The 21070-nt window shown below is 46.9% G+C and overlaps 7 protein-coding genes across 7 annotated transcripts; 4 read left to right on the top strand and 3 right to left on the bottom strand.

Annotated features, from left to right (window-relative positions):
- Positions 1 to 1088: 1088 nt before the first annotated feature.
- Positions 1089 to 2729, top strand: J7337_003741 (uncharacterized protein; the record flags this gene model as incomplete). Its single annotated transcript, XM_044821451.1, has 1 exon — positions 1089 to 2729. The coding sequence occupies one exon, from the start codon at positions 1089 to 1091 to the stop codon at positions 2727 to 2729; it is 1641 nt and encodes a 546-aa protein (XP_044682784.1).
- Positions 2730 to 3849: 1120 nt separating this feature from the next.
- Positions 3850 to 5571, top strand: J7337_003742 (uncharacterized protein; the record flags this gene model as incomplete). Its single annotated transcript, XM_044821452.1, has 1 exon — positions 3850 to 5571. One exon carries the CDS (start codon positions 3850 to 3852, stop codon positions 5569 to 5571), a length of 1722 nt encoding a protein of 573 aa, XP_044682785.1.
- A 188-nt stretch (positions 5572 to 5759) lies between these two features.
- J7337_003743 (uncharacterized protein) lies at positions 5760 to 7168 on the bottom strand (the record flags this gene model as incomplete). Its single annotated transcript, XM_044821453.1, has 2 exons — positions 5760 to 6740; positions 6794 to 7168. 2 exons carry the CDS (start codon positions 7166 to 7168, stop codon positions 5760 to 5762), a joined length of 1356 nt encoding a protein of 451 aa, XP_044682786.1.
- A 1707-nt stretch (positions 7169 to 8875) lies between these two features.
- On the top strand, positions 8876 to 10339 carry J7337_003744 (uncharacterized protein; the record flags this gene model as incomplete). The annotated part of the gene is made up of 2 exons (XM_044821454.1): positions 8876 to 10234; positions 10286 to 10339. The coding sequence occupies 2 exons, from the start codon at positions 8876 to 8878 to the stop codon at positions 10337 to 10339; spliced, it is 1413 nt and encodes a 470-aa protein (XP_044682787.1).
- Positions 10340 to 11065: 726 nt separating this feature from the next.
- J7337_003745 (uncharacterized protein) lies at positions 11066 to 11935 on the bottom strand (the record flags this gene model as incomplete). The annotated part of the gene is made up of 1 exon (XM_044821455.1): positions 11066 to 11935. One exon carries the CDS (start codon positions 11933 to 11935, stop codon positions 11066 to 11068), a length of 870 nt encoding a protein of 289 aa, XP_044682788.1.
- Positions 11936 to 13539: 1604 nt separating this feature from the next.
- On the bottom strand, positions 13540 to 14748 carry J7337_003746 (uncharacterized protein; the record flags this gene model as incomplete). Its single annotated transcript, XM_044821456.1, has 5 exons — positions 13540 to 13664; positions 13936 to 14066; positions 14126 to 14298; positions 14354 to 14440; positions 14521 to 14748. The coding sequence occupies 5 exons, from the start codon at positions 14746 to 14748 to the stop codon at positions 13540 to 13542; spliced, it is 744 nt and encodes a 247-aa protein (XP_044682789.1).
- A 2167-nt stretch (positions 14749 to 16915) lies between these two features.
- Positions 16916 to 18270, top strand: J7337_003747 (uncharacterized protein; the record flags this gene model as incomplete). The annotated part of the gene is made up of 4 exons (XM_044821457.1): positions 16916 to 17030; positions 17084 to 17376; positions 17429 to 17537; positions 17588 to 18270. 4 exons carry the CDS (start codon positions 16916 to 16918, stop codon positions 18268 to 18270), a joined length of 1200 nt encoding a protein of 399 aa, XP_044682790.1.
- Positions 18271 to 21070: the final 2800 nt, after the last annotated feature.

The raw sequence follows: 21070 nt of genomic DNA on the forward strand, positions 1-21070 counted from the left end.
AGTACTTCTGTCACAATTTCCATGTCAGATTGGGGACGATTTGAAGTTTTGTAAGTCTGGCTCCAGGAACCGTTGGTTTAGGCAAGGTTAACTAACATTTGATACCGTTACTCTAGGTTCTATCTGGCTAAGAAGACCCACGAAGTATCATGAGAAGCGATTTTGGCATCGAAGGCGCATCAAGCCATCAGAGTTAGCGACCTCGAACGAGTAGTTGAAGAGTACCGAATGCCACTTGCGAGTGGCAGAAGGCTGGAGATATACTGGAACTGGGCTGGCTGGAATGTAAGAGTTTGTAATGAAGTAAGATTTGCGATTTCTTTGCTAGAAATTGAAAGGTTGGAGTCTTGTAAAATCATCGGGAAACACGGATTTGTGAAGTGTCAAATCTGTAGGACCAGCAAAAAGGGGTGACAGCAAGCGTGTTACAACGCGACTAGCGTTTAACATAATAGAAAATCAAGAGTTGAGCCAACCAACAGCTAACTTCTAAGTTCTCTGTGGTGCATACGATCTCAGCCACGAGGCTCAAGTACAAAATCTGGCTCAAAACAGAAAGGGACATGCCATGCACTCACTGCCTTTCAAGGCAGTTGTATTTTCAGCATACAATTTCCATTTGAAGCTGATGAGCCTTGCGCTCGCAATAGGCCCCTAGATTTGACGCAGGCAGCTGATAGCATGTTATTCAAAAGAACCTTGTACTTTGGCTTGCATAAGTTCTCAGTCACACACCGATAATTGCAACTTTGGTGGGTTGTTGGGCTTACTTACCCGCCTCTTTGTTCCTGCACTGCCCTATGGAAAGCCTGTTCGCTTTAAGACTATGTTGGGTGGCTCGCTGCATGTTTGCTTAACCGATACAAAGAAGTGAGGTAGAAAAGCAATGCGTCACGCGTGCACTTGACAAACAGTGCTGCGGGTTAACACTGTGAATCAGAAGCTCATTTTTGTGTGACCTCGTTACTAACCACTGGCCACACGACTGATAACTATCCTAAGGCACGAAGGCTTTACCTAAGCCTTAGCACACCTTTTCAACAATCTTCATCTCATCGAAAACAATAGAGCACTAGGACGTCGCAAAGATGGATGACGACTTATTCGCCTACCAAGTCGACGGTATTCAGCGCAAAAACTTCCGCTTAACTAGGCCCATCAACAATCTAGCCCAGCGAATAGGAGAAACAGGAGACATCACCCATGAAATCAAGAAATTCGTCAATCAACTTTATGACAGCATCACTGATTTAGTCGACATTTGCGCCGAATACATCGACTCAAACATCCCGCATGATCCGAATATCAGTGAAAAGATTGCCTTTGATACTTGGCGTACTTTCTTTCGCCCTATTGAGGCGCTTCGTCAAATCCCTTCGTGTGGAGAATATGTTGCGGCACGAATGTATCTCTGTGTTGGATGGGGTTTCTGCCAGGCTCCAGTCACACTTGGTTTCGACCGCAATGACCTGGCCAGAGAAACAAACCCGTTGTACGAGTTCATCGCTGATCTTGATGATTTCCTCCTAGAGCCCTTGAAGGAGATCTGGACGCTCAGTGCAAATCGCGAGCGTTTCGACTGGGTGTACACGGATTTTGACTGCCCATCTTTCCGTGCGACGGTTGGAGCGCTTTCACCACAAGAACAAAAAGACCTTGGCGGTATCCGACCAAAGGAACACTGGTACAACGACCCAACAGAGTCTGGAGAATGGTTTCTTTACACAGGAAAGATGCCACGATGGGACTGTGACGAGCGAGACTACTATGATTGCAATTGGGAGTGGGAGGGTTCTGACGGCCCCATCTGTGCATGGCTAGACTTTCTGATCGATAGTGATCCTCCCCGGCGCCTCGGGCATGGGGTAGATATCTTTCGCAGATCACGCCAATTCTGTCTGGATGCCAAGCAAAAGTCTGAGGCACATATCGGACGACAACAACATCAGGCTTTCCACAAGGTCACTCGTCACCGTCTCCCTGCCGAATTGCGGAATCAAATCCTAGGTTACATCGAATATCGCGACCCATTTCCTTACCTAGAGAAACTTGACCTCGTAGAGGCCTATGCCCCCTTCCCCAAAGTCGGCGGAAGCTGCACCCAATGCGATAACAGCAAAGAACAAACAGCTGCAAAAAGAACCTGTCCCCAGAAAGCCATGCACGTATGGAATATGGCCCTGCGCCGGTTTCACACCTTCCACAAGATCAGCTGCGAAACCTGGTCACTTTGCTCCCACCACGACTGCAAAGGACACCACGACGACTACAGCTGGAAAGTCGACAGAGATCCTGGCTTCACGGCATATCTAGAATCTCAAGCTGCACGGGGTAATGATGGATTTGTTTCCCTGGACCAAGTTGGCTTCGGGCCTATGAACCCCATCCTAGTAGACCCAGTAGAAGACTGGATACGACACGACGCGCTATTCAGAGGCAGCGGTATCTATAGGGGTTCGCGCGAGGATGCACTCATGATCGGAGGTCTGGGGGGATTGAAGGATGCCATGATCCATGGACGAACTTTGGTAAATGGGTGGGAGGGGGATGACGGGCTATCGTATAACGGCGAGGAGGAGGGCGTCTCGAGTGAGTCACACGCATGGTGGCACTACGGACGGAATTTATTCTCTGAGAAGGTCGCCAAGGGGGTTATGAGAGAGTTACACTCGGAAACTGACTGTGAGTGGTGTGTCGACGTGACGAACGTATTTGATTTGATCATGTAGGGCAAGGAGATACTCAGAATGTACAGTGTAGTACGCAAACCTGGGGGGCTAGAGGATTTGAAGGGCAGCGTCGGGAGGACGTATTTGTCAAGTCAAGTTATGTACGATATCGTCTCTATCAGCAGTCAAAAGTCAGACATGACTCTGGAAATACCGTTCCCACTCCTTTTCCAGCGAGTCGAAGAACCTATGCTGCAACAGCTCCTTGGCAGCCTTCCTTTTCTCCGGCAGCCATTGGAGCATAGAAGAAGCAAAGTCCAGAAACACATCTTTCTCGTCCCCTGCTGGTTCTGTGATAGTGCCCTCTAACTTTCGTGTCTGAACCGTATGATCTTTGCGCATGACTTGGCCTGTCGTAGAAATGTTGCAAGGTCAGCCTTTGCCATTCAAATCAGATCATAGTATCACTGGACTTACCATGCTCATCAAGAACGGCCCTCCCCAATACTCGTTCTTAGTCTCACAACCCTTACCCATTGGGCTACCTATTTTCTGGCAGAGTCCTAGCATACGATAGATACGTTCTCTGTTGGCCAACGTTTTAGTGGCTCTCCCAGCACGGAAACGTTCTTTACCGTGTACACCAGTTACAGCGCCATGCGCCATGTCCGTATAAACGAGAATTCCATTACCTTTACAGTGGCCAATACCGATAAAAGAACTAAAGGGACCACTTGGCACACAATTTCGGAAGGGAACGGACATGTGATTCAGGTTACTTCAAGAACAGACAAGGATGTCGTGGTACATGATTGATAACTTGATCATGCATTGTATCATACGAGCGGCTCCTTTGGGTTTAGCAGACACTTTAAATATGGCAAGAGTTAGTCTGATGACTTTATCCACTATTTAGGCGAGTTGTGAATGTGTGGCGTGGTAATCGTGGTTAGATCAGATAAGATAATCTCAATCAGGGCATCCGTAAAATCTCGCAACATCCAATGGCTTCACTTTAGCGCTAGCCAAGACATTTAGGACGAGCCGACCTCGGGACCAACAGGAGAGAAAACTCTGCACATTCGACAAGTGAGTGGTTTATAACTATGACTCCCATGAGGAGTAGTAACATGTTTCATTCACATCTCCTAGCCACAGACCTGCCATCAAATCGTTCACCATGGATAAAGCAACTCCTAACATCGAGCTCGGTCAAAAGGATGATCCCAATCCACCTCAAGCAGCCCCAAAACTCCCGGGAGTCCTTCGCGTGGAAGCAGCAGCTAGCAAGCTCACAACTCCCAAACGATGGATCTTCTTCACCAGCATCTTCTTCTTCAGCTACGCCCAGAACCTTGCCTACCAGACACGAAACACCTACATCCCTTATGCTACATCATCCTTCGGGAATCACTCCCTCCTAGCTACCGTCATTGTCATCCGTGAAGTCGTGGCCTCTGCTATTCAGCCCTCGGTTGCAAGGCTCACTGATGTCTTTGGCCGTATCGAGATCTTTACCCTCGCTGTCGTGTTCAGCCTGGTGGGGACCATCATACAGACGTACTCTGGAAATATCCAGACTTTTGCCGGTGGTGCTGTGCTGCATTCGCTCGGGTACAGGATCTCCATCCTTACTATTGAGATCATGATTGCGGATTTCACGTCTATGAAGACAAGGCTGTTCTTTGCTTTTGTGCCCAACTGGCCTGCCATTGTCAACATCTGGATAAGTGGAGATATCACATCTGCTATTCTCTCGGTGGCCTCTTGGAAATGGGGAATTGGCATGTTTGCAATCATCAACCCGATCTGCGCTCTGCCTCTCATCATCTTAATGTTTATCCTTGGGCGTCAGACGAAGCGTTCGAGACTGGAGCAGGAGACTTCCTCTTGGACAGCATCTCTCAAAGCAATGTTTTGGGAGCTTGATGTCGTTGGCGTGCTGCTCTTGACGGCTGCCCTAGCTATGACGTTGATCCCTCTCACGCTGGCAGGTGGACATAGTGCCAAGTGGAGGGATGCCGGCATCCTGACACCTCTCATCATAGGTCTTATTCTTTTCCCCATTTTCGCCATATGGGAAATGAGAGTAAGTAACCCAATGCTTCCAATTCACCTCCTCAAGCATCGAACCGTATGGAGTTGTCTCGGCATTAGCACTATCTTCCCCTTTGCTTTCATGGTCATCGGAAGCTATCTGTTCAGCTTGCTCGTGGTATCGTACAACTTCACCATCAAAGACGCTACCCGAGTGGCGTTACTCTATCAGTTCTGCGCCATCGTTGTAGGCTCTCTCCTAGGCCCGATTGTCATAAAGATCCGGCGCCTCAAAGAAATCATCTTGTCTGGCATTGTACTTTTTTTCGTCGGATTCGGACTTATCTACCACTTCCGAGGTGGCTCTGGGTCCAAATCTGGAGTCATTGGCGGAGAAGTCGTGATGGGCATTGCTGGCGGCCTTTTCTCTTGGCCAACACTTATTCTCATCCAGACCGTGGCTCAACACGAGTACATTGGAGTCTTGATTTCCCTCGTTTTCACTGCAAACGCTATTGGCCAAGCACTTGGTAGTTGTGTGTCTGGCGCCATGTGGACACAGACTCTGTATAAAGAGCTTGAGAAGAACCTTGCACCATTTGGCAATGATACGCTGGCCTCAGCTGTCTACGCATCGCCTCTGACTGTTGTTCCCCAATATCCTTTGGGATCGCCCGAGAGAGAGGCCATGGTCATGAGCTATCGATACATCCAAAGAAACCTGAGTATTGTCTCGTTATGCCTCGTCGTACCTATGCTTGTTCTCGGACTATGCCTACATAACCCTACACTTTCCGATCAGCAAACCCAAGTGGAGGAAACCGTCGAACCTCCAAAGGTGCAGAAGCAGAATACTGGTAACTAGCATGGACGTTGAAACCCAATCTCTGTGTCATGAATGCGAGCTCTCAGCCTCGGGTCTCAACTGCAACTAGTAAATCTATCTGGCTTACAATTTAGATATTACAACACAACATCCACCTTATCTATACAGCATAAATGTTAGGGAAAAAAACTTGTTCTATAGCTACCTATCTAGCTAAGATGAATTCATCATTCTTGCCTAAATAGTCTCTTCTCTGCCTCCTCCGTGCCATAGTGACCATAACTGAAAGCAGGGTCCGAATTAGACTTCCATCTCAAGGACGAAGCGCCGAAGCTATCATGTGTTTCAGGCTGCATTGCAAGCTCCTTCATTCTTAACGTCTCAGGACTGTCTTCCCCTTCACAAATCACCCTGGCTTTATATGATTCCTCAGCGAATGTAGTAGGCCCGCCGACAGCTCCGTGCTCAATACAAATCCGAAAGGCTTCGTCATAGAGCCGGGCGCTGTGCGGTGCAATACAGACACCGTATTCATCTTGCAGAGTATGTAGTTGTGACAAGCAGGCGTTGAGGTTGGCTTCTGGACGGTGAATCATAGTAAAGATGTTTTTAATGCCAAAACCAAGGTGTTGGATTCGCTCTCGACGATAATCGCTAGCTTGGAGTTGGGATGGAGGCAAAGAGCACAGATAGCATGCGCAGTCGAAACCGAAAGACTTTTTGAGCATAGGCCTTCTCTCATTAGATGGGCCTCCTTCGACATAAGAGATGGTAATCTCCTCTCCTGCCTTGATTTGTCGAATGGCATGGATGGTTTCGTGACCTGCCTCGTTGTTCCAGTTCTGGTGTGAGTTCGGCAAACAACTGTGATTGATGAGGCATATCGTGGGATAGACACCGCCCACAATCGAGCCTGGCCCACATGGAAGGGCATTTGTTCTGATGATTCCGCTGAAAGGGTCTTTGCCGGGAAAGTTGTTGTGAAGGGATAGAAACTGCCGCTGCTCTGACTTGGACAAGGCCTTCAGCCTCGGCGCTGCAGTTGCCTCCAAATCGCCTGGCATCTTGGTGCTAGCCTGGAGAAGTGGCTTTTCGCAAAGAATGCGGGTTCCAGCAGGAATATCAACTTTGGCGATGAGGCCTCTGCCTTTTCCAGGGATATCCCTGACTTCGAAAAGGGGCTCAACGGTGGATTTCGGGGGATCAGGCTGAGAGAAGATCATTAGAACAGAAAGGACATCTACACAGCTTTTTAACATACCTGTTCATAGAGCCCTAAGGATTCTTTAACTTCATTCTCAGAATAGTAACCGAATTCATTCTGTTCTTCTCGCCACGCCCGAACACGAAAATCAAAGAATTCGCAGACAATGACACGCAATACGTCGATGAATGCTTCCACCCTGTACCAATTGTCATTCGGTGTAGAACGGAAGCTCAGAAACTTGTGGCCTTCGAGGGGAAGGAGGAGCTGTTCCCCGGCTTCAAATTTGATGTAGTTGTCCTTGAACTCGACTTCACAGTCACCTTCGTAAACGTCCATGACGCGTTCGATGAAGTCATCCCACGTCTGTTGATCCTCAGCCTCGGAGGAGAGGCGAGGAACCATGTCAAACCCAGACGTGCCCCAGCCCATTGCGAAGACGGACACCAAATCTGGTCACGTACTGTTACTGATTCCGCGATATGACTAGATAGCGGAGGAATGTCGGATATCGGGGTAACGGATCTTGCTTTTAGATCAAACAACAGTCTCAAAAGGAAGGGAAAGGTAAGAGACTATCTTCATGCCTGTTGGTGGACGAGAAGGGTTCAGTGATATCATCTATGGCATGTAGTTCTGTCTCAACCCAAAACCTGGCTTAGGTCTAAATGACGAATGGGTGTATTTAATCGGAACCAATACACAAATGAGATAAGATTCAGCACCTCTCTTTCTTTGCCAACTCGGTTTTTGGCCCTCTAGTGATCCTTATTAGGTTGCATAAACGCAGGAGGGTGACCGTGTGAGTTCTAGGTCAGTCAGTCACACGGAGATATGGTCAAGAGGCTCAATGTGCAAAGTCATCAACAGATGAGTTGATGAATCTAAGTAGAGAAATCAAGTCCATGGGAGATTTTATATGTAAATTGCAATAATTCACCCAACTTGCTGCCTGTCCTGCCTGACTGGTCTGTTTGCCATCATCTTGATGTTTGTCCCATTTGTTGTAATGCTTGAGTTGTAAGTTTGATGTGTTATTTGAAGTTGACTTATGACTGAGAGACGAAATCACGCAGAATTGGTCCAATTGATGGACAATCTCGTGGCTTATCTGCAGTACAATCTCACAGACCAAGCTGCTCACTCTAGCTGTGATTCTGTTTGTGGTTGCAATCAAAGGAGGAAAAGTGATTTACTTCATGATAGAGAATTGGAATGTAGCATAGACGCAGGCCAAGTCGCAAACGCACAAACAAAACAGAGTGGCTCCGAAATCTCTGTTATGCAGACAAATACTAACAACTAAGCTTATCGACAATAAAGTATTTCCAAGCATGATCTCTCGATAAAGAAACATTCGATTCGGGCCTTAATGAAGATTTTGTCGTGATATGTCACAAGCGATTGGCCACAAAAGGTTTTCTCATTTGGCTAGGACGCCCTTTGCCTTGTCAAAGGCGGATATAACGCCCGGGTTTAGTCGAACTGGTTGTTTCGCACATCACCCGCTGCAAAACCTTTTCTTAGGCACACTCAGAGCTGAACTGACTTTTCTCATAGTAAAAGACTTTTTAAGCCTCCCTTCTAGAACAATTCTAGACTAGAAATGCCGCCGTCGTGCAGATATTTTTCTCTAGCTCCAACACATGTGACGCAATGCATCACAAACCACCGACCTTCCAAGGCCGTATTAGTCCACCACCTTAGTGTCTATCATCACTGCCTCATAGGAGAAAGATAGCACGGACATGAGTTACCCAACTATTACACCAAGCTTAAAGTCACGTAAAAATAATCCCGAGGGGAGCCGCATCTAAGAAACTCTACGCGCGCCTCGGCCGCCGCCGGCGGAATTCGCATCACGTAAAAGTTACCACTTAAAACTCCACCGCGCGGGATCGTCTTGTGTAATGGAATCCTCGCTATCAACTGCTTTTACGTACAACTTCTGCTGGTGGATTGTTACCCCAGCGTGGAGAAGAGGAGATTCCCCAGACCTTGGCGGTCCTTTAAATCTGGATCTCTGCTTGCTTTTCTTTTTTGCAAAAGGGCAGAGTTGACGACTCTGACCTGCTCCTTATTCATCTTTATTGTTGCTCTTGTTGCTATATCACTTGGACTAAGGGCTGAGGCTTCATCATGGATGCCATCACACCACAGACTGCGTCCAAGAACGCGACGAACAAAGACTCTACCCTTCATCCGGATCAGATCGCTCGCATCGACCATACCTACGACCAAGCCATCGGCACAGTAACCGACTTCGAGAAGCAGAAAACCGCTGAAGGTGAAGCTCACTTCCGTCGCTTAGGATGGAAGCGACTCGCTGTCATCCTCATCGTTGAGGCCATTGGTCTTGGAACATTCAGTCTTCCAGGTGCCTTTGCAACCCTCGGCATCGTCGCGGGTGTCTTCTGCTGTATTGCCTTAGGTTTCATGGCTATCTACACCGCGTGGATCATCGGAAAGATCAAAGTCTTGTATCCCTCGATCAAACATTATGGAGATATTGGTGGCTTGCTCATGGGTAGGTTTGGTGAGGAGTTGTTTGGTGCTATGTATGTGCTTCAACTCATCCTCATCACGGCCTCTTTCGTCCTCACTGGCAGCATCGCTCTGAACATCCTGGCCGACGATAAAGTTTGCGGCCTTATCTTCAGCGCTGTTTCGGGCTTCATGCTCTTCATCCTAGCCATCATGCCTTCGTTCGCCGAGGCCGCCATCTTGGGTTACATCGATCTGGTATGCATCATGACAGCCATCGGTATCGCAGTCATTGCATCCGGCGTCAATGCCTCCAACCAGCCCGGTGGCATTGGTGCTTCAGACTGGTCTGCCTGGCCTGACCCTGATGCAACTTTCAAGGATGGCATGGTGGCTATCTGCAACATCATCTTTGCTTATTGCTTTGCCATGTACATGACTCCTTTTATGGATGAGATGCACACGCCCGAGGACTTTATGAAGTCTGTCTGGACTCTTGGAGGTGTTGAGATCTTTATCTATACCCTCAGCGGTTCGCTTATCTATGTCTTCGTTGGCAAGGATGTGGCAAGTCCTGCTCTCCAGTCTTTACCTGGCATTCTACCCAAGGTGGCCTTTGGCGTGGCTCTCCCCATGATCTTCATCTCGGGCGCCATAGGCAATACCGTCACAGCCAAATATGTTCATCTGAGATTCTACAAAAACTCGATCGTTCGGTTTGTCAATACGCCCAAGGGCTGGGTTACTTGGCTCCTTACTCTTGCTGGCATTACAATCATCTCCTGGGTTCTGGGCGAGGCTATTCCCTTCTTCAACGACCTTCTCTCCCTCAGTTCCGCACTTTTCGTGTCTGGCTTCATCCTGTACTTCCCAGCAGTTATGTGGTACAAGCTGATCTGCAGAGGCAAGTGGTATGCCAGAGAGAACATTCTCCACGCCGTTGCTTGCATCTTTACCTTTCTCTTCGGCCTCTTGGTCCTTGTTGGGGGAACATATGCCACAGCTTTGGATATCGTAAGTCCTTCAACTATCATACTGAGAGCTTCTGACTGACACGTACTGCAGCAACATCATTATGAGATCGGAGCTTTCCGTACCCCATTTTCGTGCGAAGCATAAGGGGCTACTACGGAGTTGAGGTGTACACTGTAGAAGTTAATATGGGATATCATTTGTTTACTGTATGCGCGTACAATATGCGAGGCGATTTCAATGACGTAGCGAGGAATGGTGTTCAAGTTTATTATGTCCATTAGAGTAGTCCTGATCACGCTCCCTCCAATGTACGCATCTTACTCATTCGCGTGTCCCTTAGCAGTAAAGATCCAGTATCAGTCATACGGCACTCTGGGGCCGAAGCTATGCGCGAGTGACGATCGACCTTGCCAGGTTTGCCTGTACAGCTGGCAAGGGTTAACACTTGTTCGCTTACGGAGTACACGGAGGGAATTTGATGATAATAAGTAGTCTCGTGACCCATGTAATTGGTCAACGATGATCTGCGAAGCCATGAACCGTTTGGGAAACAACAAGCGACACATTCCATTGGCTGAGAGTGGTGCTGGGCGGGATGATCTTAGTTTATCAGTGCCAATCATCATGACTACATACGATCCACGATGTCCTTAAGTCGTAGGCTCCTGAGTCACGATACTAGATAGCTATAAGTCGAATGATATGGTCCGAAGTCAACGTGGGATTACGCGGCCCTTCCCCCACGAATTGCTGTTGCCACGACAATTAAAGTCCTTATCATGGATAACCCCTGAATCATAAACTCGGCCGGTGACAGCCTAAGCCCCACGTATTGTTGCATGCGAAGCTTGTGGCTGACAGCTTCAGAACTTAACATCCCCAACATCCGTATCCTAACTCCTGGTATCGCTTTTGTAACCGCTTTCTGAACCTCTCCTTTGCCATCTTCTCTTCCTCGGTGTCCTCCTCCTCCTCCTCCTCCTCTTCATCGCTATACCGATCCTCGCATTTCCCGTACATGATATGAAGATACTCGTACGCATATTCTTCTCCCAAGCACAATGGGCAGATAGCGTCATGGCCGCAATTTCCATGCGATAGTACTTGCCCACAGAAAAAGCTGGCATTTTCTCGTGCATCATACATATATATGTCCAGGGACCGGCTGTTCATACACAAATTGCAGACTCCATTCTCGAGTCGCGCAATTATATTCGGGACCTTGATGTTGTGAAAGAGGAAATCTCCTTGGAAGCGCAGATGAGAAACTGGGATCCAGTATGCATTTTCCACAGCAGTCTTGGTGATTCTGAAAAAGGGTTCGATATCTTCTTCCACTCTATCCTTTTCAGGGTCGGTCTCGTACGAAGGATCCTTGAGGCATTTTTCATAAACCTCAACGTGATCACCACTCTCGAGCTCTCCACATTCCTTCCACTCTTCAAGAACGTTGCAGATCAAAGTAGGCTCGATCGCGCTACCGTTGGGAGACTCCTCAGTTATTTCGATACCATAGACTAGCTTGTAGGTGTCCTTGTTGATACGAATCTCTGCCAGATTTAGGATCTCTAACCATAATTCAGTTGGAAGGATTTTGTTGCCTTGCTTCGTGGTGATGTGCGAAGGCCCGTGAGAAAGGATGTCGCGAAGGTAGCTTGCGCCCCAGCAGTCAATATTGAAAATGAGAATCGAGTTGAGCCTCACAAGGCTTTCGAGGTCATTACATTCAACCGCCTTCATTGTGGGCAGATGTTTAGAGGGAGGATGAAGACGCGGTTGTTTTTGATAAAGGTCGAGTATTACTCAAAGGCACATGAAAGGATTAAAGAGGGAGAGGACAATAAAACAGCCACGTCTTGACTTTATAGGCAGAGATTGTCATTAAACCCTAATTTTGAGTTATTTGTGCTGCGAATACTTTTTCATTAAGGTTTAGTGACGATCTATGCTTTCACGTCATAGATACTCTTTAGTGATAAGTACCAAGACACATAGCCGAAATCAGAACAGCCCGCCTTATACTTCTCGAGAGGGTACCCTTGAATTTAATACTACTTCTTAAACCTTTGCGGTGAAAAGTAGATCTCGGCAATTGTTGTAGAGCGCGATAACACGTCTAGGTCATGATACAAGTGTTATATGCCGTGCCATGATGCCTATTGAGTCGAAGTGAAGAACCGACAAATCGTGCCCCAAGATTATAACACATTAGCAGTAGCGCGAGAGAGTGGTACGGGCTATCATGTTGTAACTTGTAAATGATACGTTACACTTTCAAAAGCATAAAGGGGGCATCCACGTTATTGGTATAGATTTGCTTGTGAGGGAATGGAAATCAAAGTTTTCACAGAATCTTTAGGTTGCCAAAGAATGATCAAATAACATTAGCTTCTCTATTATCCGAACACAATTATTATTGAGGTTTCAAGATACAGTGACAACAGTATAAAGACGACACGCAGATCAGCCGCCCACCCAACCCCCAACCTTGACACCATGAAAGTTGTCTTGCATATGTCCCTGCCTAATCCAGGGCTAAAGACGTTCAAAGGATGTCTAAAGCCTATCTGTAATATATAATCAAGGTCAAAGTACTCTGAACAAGTGTCACAGTTTTATTCTTTTCTGTTTCATGGATGCGGGAAAAGAACTTATCGGCATTGAAGGAGTGGTAAACTCTATACCCCAGACTGGTATACTGTAGATTTGATATCTCATTAGTCCATTCCACGAAATTTGGCTCCTTGAATTTAGATCTCAAGATAGCTTAATTTTATCCCACTCCAGCTTTGCCGAGGTTACAGGAAATCGTATTCCAAAGCACAATCTCATCCGCAGAGTTTCACAAATTTTTAGCGAGTTATTCCCACCCAAAAACCACAAATAACATTCAGGCAAAATACTATAACCCCCTTGAAACACCCGCCAGCCACCCTAGTAAAACACGTTTCCATATTTCTACAAGCAAATTATTTTTCAACCAACCGAATCACAGCAGATAAGGAATCAAAACACAAACGAAACTACAAACCGTCCGATGCCAAGAGCTGCCACGCCGGTAAGGTCGGATCGAACTGTGAGAGAAGTGTTTCTAGACTCTGGCGTTTAAATGCATGTCATTCACCTCTGAGGCATCATTGGTGGGATCATCATTCGATATATGGTCGGAAATAGCCGAATAGGGCATGACAGGCGGCTGTGGCTTTTCGCCAAAATAACCATTTTCGAGAAGCTTAAAACAATGACATGCTCGTGTGTTGACTATGAAACGCGTGAAACTGACTCGAGTCGTTCCCTTCGGCCGTAATGGCCTTATCGCCCGCCCCTTGTGATGATAGGTGCGCTTACTTCGCTTCGCCGTTCTGGATTAACACGTTGACCGTGTTTTCAGGAATGCCCTTGATGACGTCTTTCAGAGACATGGTTGCAATAAGGTTGCATAATTCTGATGCCTTGATATCCTTGATGCCTAAGAGATAAGCCGCGAGGCCAATGACGTGTGGTGTTGCCATTGATGTGCCTGACTCGAGTATGACACCTCCTTTGATCCAGCTACTCTTGATTTAGACACCAGGGGCAAACACGTCCACAGAAACACCGTAATTAAAGAATGAGGCTCTTGTATCGTTATGGGCGGTTGCTCCAACAGTACGAGCCACAGATTCATTGCTTGGCGAAACGTGAGAAGCGTCCGTGGCGTCATTACCAGCTGCTACAGCAAGAAAACAATCCGATTTGACGATATAGCGCAGTTGCGTTGATGGCAGGTGAAGAAGCAACACTCAACGGCATATTGATCACAATGCCCTTGGAACACTTTCGGGTAGCAGCATTCTCAATAATGAAATCCATGCCCGCGAGAATTCCCGATCTGCGGCGAATTATTTTCAGCAACACTCACATGATTCCCAAAAAGTTGAATGAACTCACGTCTGACCCGCTGTATACTCATTTAGGACCTTGACGGCGAAGAGCTGCGTCTTCTTTGCGACACCATACGTTTTAGACCCAATGGAGCCCGCAATATGAGTCCCATGACCATTAGCATCCAAGTCAGCGTTATCAACAAAGTTCTGCACGAATCTGGCGCGGCCCTCGAATTCCTATTCTTTGGGTTAGCTTGTTTCAATTTACCGCCTTGCATAAAAAAGTACTGACAGGGTGGTCGACCTCAATGCCTGTGTCGAGAACATAAGTGCATGTGCCTTGACCGGCACTTTCGTCATAGGTGTAAGTTGTATGATCCTTGCCTGGTAGTTTGTTGCAAATACGGGCTAGACCCCAGGGTGCGTTTTTTGGGTTGATGATCCATATATGGTGGAGACTTTCTCGATGAAATCGACGTTGGGGTCGTTGAGTAGATCCTTCAGCTCGGATTTGGTAAGGCTAGCTGAGAAGCCGTTGAAAAGGTTGGAGTAAGTGTAGTCAGTAGTAGAAACAATTCTCGCAACTGTGCTCGCGACGGCTTGAGCAACCGCTTCCGTCTTCATGACGACGACGTGCTTGCTCTCAGCTCTGTCTGCTCCACGAGGGACGATCAGAGAGGCAGCCATGGCGGCTTGAGCCAAGGAGAAATAGTAAGGAAGTACATAGTAACAACGTGCCTGTAGAGAAGGGTGATAACTTGACATGACAATTGAGGAGCGACTTGATTTTATAATCATTGATACTTTGGTCCAAAGGATTCGATCGATGCTGAGAGCCCAGTGATTTATAAGTAGACTAGAGAGAAGAACACTATAGCTCTTGGGGTGACGCGGCAGCTTGAGCCTGTTTTTGCTGTAGTTCTTCCTTTTCATAGAAATCTTCATGCTCTTTTCTACAGCAGGATGAAGAGACTTTAGGCACGAAGACGATAATACGTGTTTCGTGTTTGATAAATAGAGAATTTTAGTCTATCGTTGACTAGGATGACAGTGATGGATCGTGGTAGCAACGCGGCTGTTGATTCTACAGTGAAATGGTTGCTGCTGACATCTCGCCCTGCGCCACGACGGACTCTAGCAAACCCTGAAGAGATCCAGGTATGTCTAGTATAATACATCAAATAGATGTTCTTATTCTCAAATTGCAGTAAGGGATCAGTAATATTATTTTTCAATGTTGTTGATGGTGGATAATCATTCAGAATACCCTACATTCGCAAGAAATTTAACACTAATAACACCACCACAAGAGCTATCGATGGGATCAATAGCCCAGAAAGTGAGTAAAAGCTCTAAAGTTTGGAAGATCCTCGTCCCTATGGACCTTCTGTTATTCCTTGGTACTAAGCTTACGATTACGAAATGCTGCAGGATCGGTCAGGCAAGCCTTGACAGGCGCTGCTTGATGATCTCGTGTTAAGTCGAGTTAGCAATGCGAGTCAGCCAATGAAAGTTGAGGCGGAATATCGCAGGCCAATCACCACCTAAAGTCTAAAGTTCAACTCGTGCGAAACTTCGGCCGAAATAGTTGCTGACGGATTTATCAAGACTTGAAGACACATTCTATGCTTCTCGATTTCCAGCAACCTCTTTTGAGAGACCCACTGAGCTTTCGAGTCGAAACAGCATTGCTTTCCGCATACAAAAGGCTGAAGTCGTACGATAATTCTGAATGTGCAGAGGGCCGATATTCCGGCACTGATTTAAGCTTATGTTGCAACCTTATCTATTCTGCCTAATAAATGCCGCTATCTCAGGACGGTCCCCAAGAATTCTGGATGATAGATCAATAACATCTGATTTCATCTAGCTTTTCATTGCTCGATGAATGTAAAATAGGTCTTCTCGAAGAAGTCCTCAACAACACGGAGCCTGTCCCAAAGCGGTCAATAAAGCCATCAGTCTCCTAAATTTGCGGCTCCGCAGACCACAAACCTTAACTGCTAAGGTGCTACCTTGACTGTATCGAACTATACGCGCCCATGAACGAGCAAAATACGTAGACTTGACTTGGCTGCGACCAGCGCTGCGTCAAGCCTCCCGAGGGTAGATTGAACCATATCAATTGAGCTGTGAGTGTGTGGCGGCCAAGAGACGGAGATTTCATACGAGTTGGATTTTGGATGGTTATCAATCTCGATGTAAGCAAATTTACGGTATCTGGTCCCAGCTGAAAATGCATGCCAATATCTCTGCGTTTTAAACCAGCCCCTCACGAAACACCAACCAAAATTACATCGTTACCTTCGGTTCCTGCAATATCAGAAAGTCTATTGCCAAGTGATAGATCATCATTCGATTATCATCGGAAATACAAGTGCTTCAAGACAATATATCCGCCCGTTCCCAGCAGTAAATCTTAACACTGCAGAATATGCCCCCAAACAGTCCGTCTATAGTAACCTTGTTAAGAATTCGATGAAACATGTGTCGCCTGAAGCGAGCAAGAACCCACCCAGGTCGGCCCGCTTACACGACCCTGGGCGTTTAAACGTGCCCCCTTCACACAGCCTCCACTTTGTTTTTGATACAGGGGCCGTAGCAGAAACCCTCACCAGCGAACCTGACATTAAAATATCGACATTTTATCGGATGCGAAAAATGTATATATACTCGTACGATGCACGATGGAGTGAGTTTTGTTTGCCTTGTCATCATCAGCTTCAGCTTCTACAGCAAAAGTCTTCTCTTCTAGGTCCTGGTGATCGTTTTTTCCTTTCTTCTTCTCTTCTCATCTTTACTATTCTTTGTGCCGGCACACTTTTTTTTCTAAGCATATCTTTTAACTGTCAAGATGCATTCCTTCAAGAGCATTCTCTTTCCTTCCCTTTTTGCTTTGGCTCATGGGCACTCTGTCATTCTCAATGCCCAAGGTCTCGACACTTCTCCTGCTAGTGTAGGATTCCAAGGTAAGCATGATACGATCAATGTGTGATTGGCTTGAGGCTAATCAGATTGTCAGTTGATCCCGAGATCGCCCGCAACTGCATCACTATCAATCCTTGCCAGCAGGATGCCACTATCATTCGTGATGCAGAGATCACTGCCAACATCGTCAACCAGTGTGGCCGCACTGAGCTGTCTGGTAACATTGATGTCGGTGAGAACACCGAGAACGCCCTTTCTGCTGGAAAGGTCACTCAGGTTAAGGCTGGCGGTGAGATCACCGTTACCATTCATCAGGTCAACGCCGATGGTGCTGGCCCATACGTTTGTGATCTCGATGAGAGCAGCAACACCAACACCAACATTCAGGTACGTCCTTTGTTGAAACATACATATAAACGCGATCTAACAAGAGGTTCAGAACTTGACCGTTACAAATAATGTTCCCGGAACAAATGGTCTCTCCCAAGTCAAGACTCAGGCTTTCAACATCACGGTCAAGATGCCCGATGACCTCAACTGCTTTGGAGGTAAGCATCCTCAAAGTCCATCACAACTCAACGATACCTAACATCATTAGCTTCCACTGGCAACATCTGCACTGTCCGCTGCCGTAACAACGCTCTTGCTGGACCCTTTGGTGGCTGCTTCGCTGTCCAGCAGGCCGACTCCGACAAGAAGACCAACACTCCCCAGAACATCAAAACTACCCAGCAGCTCCAGGCTATCAACGCTCAGGTCCTCCAGAACCAGAAGGACTTCCCTGATTCCGTCAAGGCCAACGAGAACGCTACCAACGACGAGGCGGAGCAGAACAAGGCTGCCGTTGATGCTCTTCTTGGAAACACCGTCGTCACTTCGGCCTTTGCTACTGAGACGCCCTCTGTTGCTCTCGGGCGCCCTCCTGCGGCTACTCAGACAGGTGATGCAGGCAACGGCAACAACAACGATAACAACAATGGTGGAAATAATGGCGGTAACGGCAACAACAATGGAGGTAACAACGGGGGTAACAATGGCGGAAACGGCCAAGGCCAGGGCAACGGTAACGGCCAGGGTAACGGCCAAGGTAAGGGTGGTCAAGGCGGCCAGAACGGCGGTAACAACCAGGGAGGTAACGGCGGTAACCAGGGTAGCCGCGGAGGCCAGGGCCGAGGACAGTTCGGCGGTGGTGGCTTTGGCGGATTCGGAGGAAACGCCAAGCGAGCTGCTTCCAAGCTCCGATGGGCCAAGCGATTCTTCGCTCAAGAAGATACCTTCTGATTGAAGCTTGCGCGAGTGAATAAAGGAAAAGAATATTGGGATACTGGGAAGTGGACGATGGGACAAATGTAGGATCAGGGGAGAGATAGATAATAAAGATGATGTACCAAAACAAGATGAGCTTGGCTGATTATCTTAAGAAACGATTACAGACAGCGAGAACGAATTGTTGCTTTATTGAAATCCGTCTTGATAACATTTGACGTACGATCTCCTGGCTTGCATGAAAGTATACAACCAATTATCTCTTTTTTTCTTCTCCTTTCTTTTTCTTTATTGCTGCCTCCCAACATCATTACTGACTTAAACTTTTGGTTTTGTGTTATTGAAATATTCCATGTCCTCATCTTCCCAATCTAGTGATTCAAAACATTTCTGAGTAATTGTATATAATTAGTAGTGATATAAAGCTTAAATAGAATATAAATCCGTAGAGTTAGAGGTTTCTACCAACATTCTGGGATACATTGCATATGATATACATGTGTCGTCCTGTCAATCACTCCCAAATATGAACCCAATCACGCATAACCTACAATCAGCCACTTACAATGTTCCAAATTAGGGGGGAAAGCTCCTCGGCGATGATGCACTGGTCTTGCATCAGCACATGAAATCACTGCGAAAGGTTATCTGCACTGAGTAAGCCCCCCCGTGCCAAAATCGATGACCTATTTTGCATTTCCAATCTGATGTCGATGCCAATACGTTACAAACTGAGGCAAAGGAACAGCATTGAGAGTATTTGCAAGTTGCCTTGTCCAGTTGACCGTCCAAGTCAATCCATTCACAACTTGCCCCAACTGGAGATGGGTGATTATGATCTCTTCAAGTTCGCTGTGATGATAGAAGCTCTCAGCTACTGGCCTTGAATCTTGGTTCTGTGTAATTTACCTATGGATGTCAGGTTGGAAGAGTCTTAGCTGACCCTGGTAGCCGTATACCTGGGCTATGGCCCTGGTAGGTGCACGCAGTCTATTGCTTTCGCTGAGCTTTCCAAATCTAATCATAACCATGGATTCCTTTTGTTCCTTCAACTTGAAAGTGTACCTATACAGTACGAATCACTCTCATTGCACCTTTTATGCAGTTCTTTCAAGTAGTCTCGAACTGCCTTGCAACTTGCCCGATCCCCAGCATGTGTTCGAAGAAGGTCTCTCTTAACTAGGCCGATGATATCGCGAATAAACTGGCTGTTACCTTGATCAAGAAATTTTGATACTTCCTGGTGTTTGTAAGTGAATAATGCCCATAGCTCTCAAGCATTCCAACATACCTGTTCTATAGATTCTTTCAATACGACAGTATTAGGTACATTGTTGCCCCGGCTAATCACTGCACCGCCAGTGTCTCTTTCAGTTAAAAGCTGGGGAACTAGGCATTGGCGGGTGATATTCAGGTTTGCGTACTTGAAAAACTTATCATCAGAACCTTCTTCTTCCTCGGCGGAGGTCGAAGCTGACAATGAATCCACCAGTGCCCAGCCGCCATACGACCAGACTATGAAGTGCAGGATGATGCATCCGAAAGACCATAGATCCGAGTTGGGAGCAAGTTCACCGGTTAGTAGCTCTGGAGCGCGGTAGGCTGAGTCAATGCATATATCAGAGCCTTGTTGATAATGGGCTTGGTCGTCATGGTACTGCATAGACCCAAAGTCTGCAATCTTGAGTACGCACTGAGTGATCCCTTTGGTTTCAAAACATAGAATACGCGCTGGGCTGAGATCTCTATGTGGTGGCTGTTTCTCTGCCAGTACCCCTGAAGGGAATAAGTCTCGGATTAGTTGTAAGGCATCAGCCAAACCAAATAGCTGTGCTGAGATCCATGTAGCCATGTCAACTGCATCAACGCTGGGAGAGTTGCTGGCCCAGAACTGCTCCAAGTCACAGTCAGGCCACCGGAAAATAAAAGATCTTGTGCATCCATGCGTCAAGCCCAGAAGGAGTTGTAGAAAGTGAGGATGGCGTTTCTTAGCCAGTTTGAGCAAAGACTTGAATCTCAAATCATATTCTGTAGCTTCAACATCTCGCAGAACTTTAACAGCAAAGACATTTTGATTCGATGGCTGAAGAACTGATAGTAAGCCAAGTATCGGCTGACTTTTGATTCTAATATGGCTTACCTTGGAATTTCCCTGGCTATGGTGAGCGTGATGAATTTCGATCTTCTTCATACCTAGGTATCCACAGACGGGACTCATGGCGCTATTTGGCACGTTTTCGGTCAAACTGAACGGGAGCGGAATCATATGGCTCATTGTGTAATGCATAACCCTCGGATCATAATCGTCAGGGAGGACAAAGTATGGTGCTAACATGTGCCATTGATAGGAATCAAACATGTCGGACTCGTGTTCCCTCCAGTTGATGAATGCTTGAATAGGTTGTGAAGACGTCCCGTTTCTCCTGACTAGCCTCAAGCCGTTTGGGTCCAACTCAAATGGCAGGTCCTCATCTGACAGACCCTCATCGCAAACATCGGCGATAGCGGTTACTTTTCCCATTAGAGTAAGAATAGCAAAAATCTTCTTCCGCGTTGGGCACGGAGTGGAAATGCCTGTCGAATCATTTGGACCAGGGCCCAGTTTGGTATGCCGCTTGAAGTCTATATCACCCTGGATTTCCATGGCTCTCCTCGGCAGTTCTGACTCGTCGAACAAGTCCAGTATTCTTAGCTCTTTCAGGATTGCCTCGTGGCTTATAATGCGTTTCAATTGGTCCATCGGGAGGTACCTCGACGAGAATAAGCTTGTAGATGGCTCCGGATCGGAATCATCCTCCGTATCAATTGAGTGTAC

The sequence above is a fragment of the Fusarium musae genome, chromosome 3 (assembly GCF_019915245.1).
Source record: "Fusarium musae strain F31 chromosome 3, whole genome shotgun sequence".
Taxonomy (NCBI): domain Eukaryota; kingdom Fungi; phylum Ascomycota; class Sordariomycetes; order Hypocreales; family Nectriaceae; genus Fusarium; species Fusarium musae.